The 11529-nt window shown below is 39.0% G+C and overlaps 2 protein-coding genes across 2 annotated transcripts in view; both read right to left on the reverse strand.

Annotated features, from left to right (window-relative positions):
* LOC118411931 overlaps positions 1–2455 on the reverse strand; it is a gene marked incomplete in the record, with an annotated part of 5389 nt that extends 2934 nt beyond the window's left edge. Inside the window, 5 exon segments of the mRNA XM_035814449.1 lie at positions 9–124; positions 502–589; positions 1193–1300; positions 1718–1880; positions 2068–2455. Of these exon segments, the coding sequence (XP_035670342.1) occupies positions 9–124; positions 502–589; positions 1193–1300; positions 1718–1785 (380 nt within the window).
* A 1227-nt stretch (positions 2456–3682) lies between these two features.
* On the reverse strand, positions 3683–11490 carry LOC118411978 (signal peptidase complex catalytic subunit SEC11A). Its single transcript, XM_035814517.1, has 6 exons — positions 11149–11490; positions 10219–10328; positions 6728–6877; positions 6130–6249; positions 5647–5704; positions 3683–5233 (listed from the first exon to the last, which is right to left on the reverse strand). Exons 1-6 carry the CDS (start codon positions 11197–11199, stop codon positions 5183–5185), a joined length of 540 nt encoding a protein of 179 aa, XP_035670410.1. The 5' UTR covers positions 11200–11490; the 3' UTR covers positions 3683–5182.
* Positions 11491–11529: the final 39 nt, after the last annotated feature.

The following is an 11529-nucleotide window of genomic DNA, read 5'->3' on the forward strand; positions in this document are numbered from 1 at the left end:
TCCCCAACGACTCTCTCATCTCTTCCGAGGTTGGAGGACCCTTCCCCCATTCAAACTCGATGGCTTCGCCTTCTCCATTTTCCGCTGCTACAAGTTTGTGATTTTCCAACGCAACATCGTTCCTCTGTAGATAGAACAGGTAATAACATGCATATCATAGCAAAGTCGCGATTCTCTGGTTATAAGAACTGACAATATTAGCTAAAAGTAATGAATTTTTTCTTATGTCATTTGAAAAATGACAAAGTGCATAGTGCTCAGGCATATGAGTGTACGAAATCGTTTGCTTTCCCCTTTTAGACATAGCATGCCATATAGTCTAGCTTGTATTTTAAGCTTCGAATTCTATGAGCCTGGATAAGCAAAAGGGCTGCTAGCAGCGTGTTGTATGTAGTCAGGCTAGACTCTCCGTCAAAATGAAATCGACAAGAATTTCTTGTCTATCTGTATCCTATTAACGTTACTTCAACAAGTAATCGAATTAGTAAACTAAGACCTCACCCGCACCAGCTTCAGCTCCCCGACCTGCGGCACTCCCTGCAGTATCTCGGAGCCAGGCGGTCCCTTAGTTTGGATAGGGATTGGAGGCCTGTGAAAAGGACATTGTCTATTTGAATAATAAGGTGCGCGCATCCCAATGCCTTATTAAAGATGAAACTCACGGCCAAGGAGTTGGATTCTAATACATAACTCATTTGTCAGCTAACTACTCTGCCATGGTTCAGTTAATTTGGTCAATCTCTAGATCGGCTTCTTTTCCAACAATTCAAGTCTGATAGAGATTATATCGCTTTATCAAATACAGCCCTTAAGTGGCCTGTGCAAGTTAAGAACAGCTATACTGCGTTAATATGGCAGCCGATCAAATCAAACTGGGGGCCGGCGGATGTTTGGCGGGCTGCTATAAGCGAGATTTAATCAGGCTAATCGATAATCATTTGCTGGAACAGTTGACCTAATGATCAATGCCTATGGAGAATTATGTAACCCACATTTCACTGTATTTTCACACTACAAAAATGATTGAACAAAATGGCCACAGCTGCACAGTTAACAACACCAGTATCCATATTTTTGCCAAGTCAAGTACTTGGACAACGGATAATTTATTTACTTATTTGCAAATTCATGCCTGTAGGCAAATTGCAAGGGTACAGACAGTAAAAAAATAATTAACATATAGGTTACTTACGCAGACCGAAGTGTTGTGATCAGTCCCATAAAATAGCTCCCAGATAAGGCGACGAAGAACAGGAATGCGTACTGTATACGGTTGATATCCATCCTAAATATGGTGCTTCTAGAAGGAACGAAATAATGTTGAATATCAGGGAGTTAGGGTGATCGGGACGGGGGCAAAGTGGGCATAGTTATATTTTTACGATTCTAAATACTTCAGGTTAGCAGTTGATACTGTACTGTTACGTTAATTGTGGGAATGTTTAATAGAATGGAATCATGTGGTCACGGATAGACACAGATGACTCAGAGAGACAGACAGAAACACACACACACACACACAAACACACACACACAGAGACTGGATACTTAAGTAGCAGAGATTGAAGTAAAATGCTTAGATTTGTAATAATACACAAACAAAATTCAAAAGGGGAATCTTTTAAATGGCTATAAAAAGGCTATAGAAAGTTAGAAAGTTGAACATGATTATATAACTCCAAGTAATATAGTGAATTTAGTATGAATATTTACCAACCTTTTTTTGCGTATCGGTGAAGTTTTCAGGGCCAGAGCAATGTCAACTTTCATGAAGCTGTCCAACATTATCTAGACACCCGCAAATACTTCTCACCTCCTTCTGCCGTATCTAACAACTCGCTGTCAAAAGCAATGATAAGCATATGCTTCGTTAAATCCACCTGGATATGCACAACACAACATTGTTAAAGATCTTGGTGTAGATGTCTTTGATAAACCGCAGGCAAACGACGTTTGCTTGATGATTGTTTAGATGCTATTCTTGATAAGGTTTCCTACGTTTACAAAGTAGGTAACAAAGACAAATCTATTAGCAAAGGAATATTTCCTTGAAAATAAAACACGTACCTTAATGAAATTGCTGAGTTAATTTGCTTTATCATCGTGTGGTTGTCATCATGAAGGATACATGGCCTTGTTGACCCGCGCGTGCACACACCCTAGTCCTCAATGCTTGTTACGTCAGCTCTGACGTCACTACAATAAACCATTGACCTCGCAGAATCGTCTGACACAAAACGTCCAGACAGGGCACAAGACACCATTGTCCCTTTTTTGTCAAATTTTTACTACAACTCTCGACAAAATCTTTAACGTTATTTTGATTGACAGCTCTGGGTACTAATCTCAAAGCTGTTCTACCGGTGGCAACATAGTATCCATTGCTATTAATATTCCTTCATACCCCCAAAGACTTGTAAAATAGTGAGCAAGGCCACACACGCACAAGCACACACGCACACACACACACACACACACACACACACACACACACACACACACACACACAAATATACAGAGAGCGAGAGATAGACAGAGAGAAATCAAAACATTCCTGCATAATTGTGTAGCCTTGGGGTCTTCAATCAGGCAGGTTGTTATGAACGGGTCATTTATTCCATGACCTGTGCCATTAATGACTGGTACAACCGGTCCAAGATGCGACAACCCCATTTTACACTGTCAACTGTTTCAAGGCCTCCAAGAAGGAATGCCCGGCAGCAGCAAAGACCCCAGAATATCGCTAGATGGCGCTTCTGGCCATTACAGGTGCACGACACTTCGAGCGGAGGAGGGCGCAGTAACTTTTCAAATCATACTGCCATCGATGGAGTTATCATTTATATAGTTTTGAACGAAAAGTGTACTCTAGATTGATAAAACTTTGTATTGTTCTACCATGATTGATGATTTGTGTTATTGGTCATACAGTTGGACAAATTTTTAGGGTAAAGAGTCACACCCTCAAATTAAGTATCAACGAAACCATCTACATCAGAGCTACAACTTATGATCCAGTGCTCATTGAGTCACGTGTTCAGGTGGTGGGAGCGATCAAAGCTGTATATTTGTTGCTGCTTGAAGAGCATGACTAAGCCAGGGAGGCCAGCATTGTCCACGATAATCGGCTGTCATTTTTAGTTTGCTAGTTTTGAGTGGTATTGCTGTTTTACAATGTAATCTAACACAGCTGATGTGATTTTCCATAATAACCACAGTATATTCTTGTTTGCCATAGAAACATTTATTTAGTTTTTACTCTATGTACTAAATACATTGTATCTGAATCAATACAGTTGTCAAAGACCCTTTCCCCTTTATCATTGGCACATTGCGTACAAGTTTCAATGCATTGTGAATAAAACTTAAGAGTAGTCTGAATTTGTTGGAAGAAATACATTAAATGGTATATGTTGATTTTGTAGCATAACACTCGCTTTTTATGTTTTTCAAAAAGCCTCGTAAATAGTTGCATTTTTTGCAATGAAAAAAAACAACATATACTTAACTTCCATATACTTAATACTAGAAATTTGCACTTCTATGTATTTGCACAATCATAACCCATTTCAAAGTGACATTGTGTTGTGTATATTGTGTGGAGTGTACAGAAATTATACATAACTTTTTGTCAATCACCAAAGTTCTACAATAGAATAATGAGAAAAAAATAACACTCATGTGCTTTTCCTTCAGAAATTGTTAATAAACATTCGCAGGGTTCCAATGGCCATAGGTGTCTTACTCGCCAACAGAGCTAATGTCTACAATAAGATATTTTATCACGCTCATCATAGAATGAATAAATTTTATGAAAAACATTAAGATCTTTCATACTTTTACATAACCCTAATTTGGTGGGAGCTTCAAATATATGTAGATTGTGAATATATAGTGAACTGAACTGACTTATTCTGGCACAGTCTACAACATTGTTACTTGTTACAACATTCAATGTTTGCAATGATGTTACAAATACATCTACACAACATATGTCCAGATATTTGGAGTTGACGTGATTATAGTTAAGGACTTAAGGTAATGTTATCCCAAATGGATTGTATTTCTGTTCTTGTCCCAAGTTGGTGAAATCTCAGGCATTTCTGTATGCTTTTTGGTTTTCCAGTTTCAAGATACATGTAGCTGTGCGAGAACTGTATACTACATGCACTGAAAAGCTTGTCTGATTACTAGTATATTGTGCAAGCACTTAGAACTGAAACATGGCAAAAATCAAGCCTTTCAGCATTGATACAAAAAGACAAGAGCAAAATAATACACCTGTGATTAAAACAGTCATCAACAACATCTCTTTCAAGTTGAGACAAGAAAAATACTGAGTACTTCTGATGATAAGTCTATTAATACACCTGTCTCATTTTTTTTGGCAATTTTCCTTTCACACTTGGACTTGGAGTAACAGTGCACATGACAACAGCATAATATCAACACTTCAAATGGACCAATCCTGTTTCTGTTACTAATTTGTCTCTGGGACATACATGTGAATGACCAATCAGTTTGTAATATTGCCTGCAATTGGTCATTTTGATTGGTCCATACAGAATAATTCTGGTCATCTTTGCCTACGGTATCCATAGAAACTACATGCACTGGAAATCTCGACTTTGAGCACAACATTGAGTAAAGCAAGGTTTTATTAAATGATCATCATTTTGTGAAGTTATAAATGTCTTCAATATATTGTACTGCAAAGAAAAAACTTCAAAATGGGTGCTTCATTGTTGTGAAAACCTTAATGGTACTACCACCTTCTTACTTATTGCCTGTACAAGTACACTCAAACAAGGAACTACGTCTATTTTCTTCATCTGACTGAGCCATGACATGACAATTTTCCTGACTACTGCACCGTGAAATCACTTTCAATGTTGTTCCTTTACAACCTTTTTTCAACATCAGTTAAAGCTTGATTTCAAACCTGTTTAGAGTCCAAACACTAATATGAGATTGTGAACAAGTTTACAACTTGGCTATGGAGAACATTTGCAATAAAAGTTAACTTTCCATGCCATTTATGAAAATAATGACCACTTTTCATGAGTTCATGTCAGAACCATGTTATTTTTATGATGTCTTATGGCTGTACAAAGTTTGAAATCTCCTACTGCACTTGTTAACACTTGTTAGGGAATGCTTACAGCCAACTTTTCTCCTGGTGTTATTCTCGGTGTATGAGCACGAACGCACCTAAACAGGCTAAGATGGCATACTGGAAAAAAATGAGGAAAAAGCATGTTAAAAACTGTATCTACACGTCATAAGAAAAACAAAGCATAGAAATATATATAAGGTATTTTTTGTAACATGCATTGTTTCACATATCATTATATTGAGTGACGAAAAATTTGGTCTAATACAAAATACAACAGTCAAAAGAAAAACAATGCATAAAGATATGCTGTACTGACACATGGAGAACATACATAACTTTGTAAAAATAATGAATTAACATGACAAGACCGACAGTTCTTGCATCCATAGACTACTAGTATTTGCTTTTTTCTATATCATGCACTATTTCAGCAGCCTAGTTCACATTCTTGTTAGTTAGAGTGAGCATAAAATTTACCAAGATGGTAACCAGGCTATTCTTTATAACAAGATAAATATTCTCTCACTCACCTTGAATTTTGGATAGTCATTCATTAAGATGGTGACTATCCCAACATAAGGCACAAACCTGGAGAAGAGAACAACATAGAATACACTCCATCAGTAAATACCTTTTATTACACAAACATTTCTTAACTGTAATGGGAAAATCTACCATAAATGGAAACTGTTTGCTGAACAACACAAGTTGAAAGGAAAAAAGGACATGCAATATTAACAATATGTATTACATAAAGTGGTTCTAGCATATTTGCTTTAACCTTTTAAGCACATTAAAGTAGCTGTATGGCTATCAATTCTATATTGGTTACAGGGTTAGGCAGCATGAACAAGTTTAAAGAGGGTACTAATTTCTATGGAAGTTTTGAAATCCTTCCCCCCAGCCTGTTAACATGTAAATTATGCTTCTAGCAGACCCGACTGGTCTGAAGGGAGGGTTCCATAGAGTCATGGACATTGAGAGACTGTTTTACACCAACTAGATGTACCTACCCCCTAGCTCTACCCACTACATCTTTCCTGTGGAGCCAGAGCTGTCCTGGTGCATACAGGCCTCGGTCATCCACAGAGTTGTTATCACCTTTTGTCAGGAACTTCACAGTGCCGTCTTCCCTGGTGATGAAAAAAAACGCAAGATTTCAAGAGCAGTTCACAACAAAGGTATTAAATCAAAATACAAGGCTAAAATCAACATGTAATTTCAAATCACAAAACTTTCTCTCCGTGTAACTTACAGTATGTTTTTTTATTCATTGTGAATTTGTGATTATTCATTCATGGTACCTTGTACTACATGGAGAAATGTAAAGCAGTCATCCTCAACTCAGGACAGACGAAGCATCATGCTTGTTTGCATCATGCTACAAGTGGCTAAATGTAGTAGTAGTACTAGTACTAGTAGTGCAATGTGGCTGTGACTCACATTTCCATTGATGTGTGTTGGGTTCTTTTACATTTTTGTACATAGGATACCAGAAATGGTTTGGTTTTGCACATAATCTGTGTCAATGTTGAAGGAAACTTTTACACTAGCTGACTGTATTTCTTCTACAGTAATTGGCAAGTAACAAGTCCTGGATATCAGCCTCACTTTTCATGCAGCTTGATGACCCTGTGTACAATTGGAATGTCCCGTCCCTCCACTTTGAAGACTACGATCTCCCCCACACGAATGGGATCTTCCTGGTAGTTAGTGAGGAACAGCAGGTCCCCTCTGTGGAAGGCTGGTTCCATACTGCCACTGGAGGGGTGCAGGGAAAAAATCCTGTATTAATACTTATGTTAACACTACAGTAAAGCATGGTCACACCCTAAATTTGGTCTTCCTTATCCTTCTGAGGTTAGACATTCATTCACTTCAGAAATAGACAACTACATAAGAAACAATTGCAATAAGAGTGATACAGATCTCCAGTCACCTTTCAGGATCACCAACCATGTGATGATGTCCTGTTTCCATGCAAGGGAACATGTCAGAAGTAAGTGGGCTAGTTTATCTGAAGAAGGCCAGGGCATCAGTTGAAAAAAAATGAAGCATTCAATGTACTACTACTAGTACTGTTACAAGTGCTAATTTACCAGGTAAGAACAGGTAAGCGATTTGCAGAGAATCGAACGGGGTGAGACTGTTCACGCAGTGAAGGAAATCGCGCGGGTTCGATTCTCTTCACTTGAATGCGGAGCGCGCACGGCGATGGCGCGCCTACACTATCGTGCGAGACTATTCCCCTGGTGATGAAACGCGCACGAGCGGGATTCTCATCGTTTGAAGGCGGAGCGCGCACGGCGATCGTGAGCCAATACTATACTACCGGCCTACTAGACACATCTGTATTGCCCATTTGTATTGAATTATCTGAATTGCTCATTTGTCGTTGTTGTTGTTGTCCTCATTTAACGTCTATTATTTCGCTAGACGTGGTCTCTTGGTGCTGAGTAACACATGGTTCGCTTTAGAGTCAATAGTCTCTCTTGGTATTTAACTCTTGGTTCCTTGTGCTTGAGAGTTGTTGGAGGAGTTTCTAGGAGAGTACGTCGAAACGGTGTGTACTCTCAATGTACTGGGAGAAGGCCATGTACATCTGTTTGTTGATTCCTTCTGACAGGTCTTCTCTCATTCCAGCCAGCGTGGTGATGTCGGTGTCTCTGCTGTCCCCTGCTGTGTTGTATGTCTCATATATGTTCTCTACTTCTAGCAGCATAGATTTGTCAAGATTTGTCAGCACATCTTATACTTCCCGGCATATGCGACATTCCGAAGTTACGCACCAGTAACTTACCCAGCGGAGGGAGGGGCAAATAAATTGTACATGTACTAGGATTGAGCAAGACACAAACAACGCACTCATGATACTGAGATGCACTTACGAACCTTTATTTAGACATTTGTATCATAATCAAGAGTGAAAAAGGACATGAATTTAAATCAATAGTATTGTTTTCTTTTTCTACAGGTACAAATGGAACGTCGACAGTTTCGATCTAACTCTGAGTCTGAGCAGCGCTAAAGTGAAATGAAGATGAAATGTACATGAACTTACAGGCTGGCGCTGGCCGGACGAACGACGTGCAGCTAACACTAGTATTCAGATATATGTATGTACAAGTATTACACGATGGAATAAAGATATCGTACAGAATCTAAATTCTACGTGAAAACATTAACTACGTATTATAAACTCAGACACATGAAAACATGGCACTGCGGGTCAAGTTTTGGCGGCATATTTAAATGTAAAAAATAATAAACCTTCAGTAACTGTTCAGAATCTTACAGATACATTTACACTGGCATTTGATTAGTCACAATTTCTTATCATAAGCATCTAAATTCTTCATGGAAAAATTAACTACGCTACTTGGACAAAGAAAAACATGGCGTCCTGATATGATGACGCTATTAAACCGTCATGCACTGCGGGTCAAGTTTTGGCGGCACATTTAAATGTAAAAAGTAATAGATCATAATACAGATACATTTACACTGTCATTTGATTTGTCACAATTTCTTATCATAGCAGGCCGAGATATCGTACATAGGCATCTAAATTCTACATGGAAACATTAACTACGCTACTTGGACAAAGAAAAACATGGTGTCTTGGCAAGATGACGCTACCCCGTCATGCACTGCGGGTCAACTTTTGGCGGCATATTCAAATGAAAAAAATAAATTACGATGCACCTAAATGTCCTGTGGATCAAGTTTTGGCGGTATATTCAAATGTCAAAAATAAATTACGATGCACCTAAATGTACTGTGGGTGAAGCTTTGGTGGTATATTCAAATGTAAAAAATAAATTACGGTGCACCTGATGGGCCCGAAGGCGTCCAGACCTTCCTTGGCCTCTTGTGTCTTCTGCTGGGCTGTCTCGGCGAGATCGCCCTTCTTTCATATGTCTTTTATCCACTAGATTGTAATCGCTAAATCCTCGACTTGTTTAAGTCCACTCAATTGATATTTCATTCTTTGGCTTTATTGACGATTTTTCCATCCTATTTCTTTCGTAATTAACCATTGCTAATTCTTGTCTTTACTTTTCTTTACAGCGTTTTCTTTCAGGTAGAAAACACAGAGATGCCGGGCAACATACTGCAAAGGACGCCAGGATAGCGTGGGCAGACGCCATTTTGTTAACCAACAATTTCGTAGTGATTATGTAAATTTGTTCGTACTAATCTGTAAATACTTCGGTAAATACTTCAGCATGTAGTGTAAAGTTTGAATACATACGATACTTGCTGGTCTACGTTTTGTACGCTCGTTTGATATTTATAAAATAGCAAACGCTCGATTTGTTTTCATGAATGATATACTGTAGTTTAGCGTCACATCACGGCCCATGTTCTACTAGTAAATTTTGTACGAAGTTTGTAAACGTTGTGTGAGTTGTAAGGGTGAGTAGTTTTGTAGATTGTAGCGTAAACTCTGAATACACGGCATAGGTAGGATGTATTTGTATATATTTCATGTAAGGTTATGAATTTGCTGTGGTATGTAAGTCTGTTTTGTAGAAGGTTTTAGTAGAAAATAACGATGTTGGTGTTGCGTGAGCTATTTGTCTCTGTTTTGTTGCTGACTTACGTGATTAGTAACGTTACTACATTCCCGCAAAGGGTTAAATGCCAACCCAGAAATAGAGTGAGTCTTACTACTATACGTTATCGACAAGTATTGCTGTCAAAAGTGTGTCAGCGCCCGTACCCGACGTCTTTCAAAATGGCGGGGGTTCGCGCCTTGAATTGAAGATATTCGAACGTTTAATTTGTCTAGTAGGCCGGTAATATTGGCTCACGATCGCCGTGCGCGCTCCGCCTTCAAGCGATGAGAATCGCTCGTGCGCGTTTCATCACCAAGGGAATAGTCTCGCACAATAGTGTAGGCTCGCCATCGCTGTGCGCGCTCCGCATTCAAGTGAAGAGAATCGAACCCGCGCGATTTCCTTCACTGCGTGAACAGTCTCACCCCGTTCGATTCTCTGCAAATCGCTTACCGGAACCTAGCTCAATTTACAGACAAACATTTACCTGCATACATGTATGATTATGAGTTTGAATACAAAGTTTCATGAATTTCTAACCTGAGAACGACCACGATCGGACTCTCACTTCCCGTCACCACCATCAGACCTTTCCAGATCATGAGCGCAGATGACACGATCATCGCAAAGTTCAGTACCTGGTAGTACAGCTGCAGGGAAACAACACAGGTGACGGTAATGCTAATTTAAGTGTAATTATGTGTCACAATGTTCAATGGTAATCTACATACACAGGTATTCTTAATAAGTTACATGTAGTTCACAGTTTGAAGTGCATTCATCGATTGTCTAAACACATGTGCAACAACTTGCGAGAACAGCATTGAGTCCTGATGCTGCTCTCGTAAGTTTTTGCATGTGATGATGTGATGAAACAAGTGAGATCTAGCTTATTTGAACAATATGGATATCATATTTTCCATATGTGACAGGGATAAGAATGCTGGAAAGCATGTTAATCATAAAAATATTCAAACTTTGTCGGCTGGTATAACAAATGTTAATTCTCAAAAAATGACATATAAACATGATGGAATCATGATAACCATAATGTACTTTTATGTCATGGGTTCAGTTTTTTTTTTCCAACAGTATTGTAGTGTTAATATACCTTGACTCAGACACGTCTACATCGTGTACCTTTGGTGCGAACATCCAACTTACATGTGTTACATCTTTTCTAGACCTAACACTATACACTAAATACGCCATACTCCTTACGAAGACTATGCATATGGCTCCAACATACACTTTAAGGTGCAACTTAACACTGACAAACCCACATTATATGTCATTCTTTCTGAGCTATGATTTACAAGAAGAAATTAATTTGGGTGCAGCAGAAGTGGGGGGGGTGGGGTGGCAGAGAACCATATGGGAGTTTGATAATTTTCTTTCGCCGACCATTTGCAAATGAAAAATTAGAGCCTAGTATTCAGTTTGAAAAGAATTACAGAGACCGTTTCTAACCTGCCGTTTGTTCATCCGGCGCACATCGTCCAAGAAGCCGAAATCCATCATCTTGGAGCAGTTTGAGCAGCTCACGGTCGACAAGAAAGGAAAATCACCTCCCAGGTGGAACCGGAAGTACACGACACGCTACCTCGTCTCGTTTCCCGAACCAACTCTCGCGTGATACTGCGATTTTTGGTCATTGGTGGCCGGTCGGCTCCATTTTCAAGGAGGGGTGTTTCTAAAAGTTTGTAAAATGTAGGTTCTTTTATACTACCGCAAATGAATATTTCTTTGTCCACCCCTTAGATATTGTATCCATAACTGAGCAGTCTCTAGAGGTAGGCAGTACAAATTCCTTAATCTTCAAGCAGATGCTGGAAATGAAATTTTGTGCCT

The sequence above is a fragment of the Branchiostoma floridae genome, chromosome 3 (assembly GCF_000003815.2).
Source record: "Branchiostoma floridae strain S238N-H82 chromosome 3, Bfl_VNyyK, whole genome shotgun sequence".
Taxonomy (NCBI): Eukaryota; Metazoa; Chordata; class Leptocardii; order Amphioxiformes; family Branchiostomatidae; genus Branchiostoma; species Branchiostoma floridae.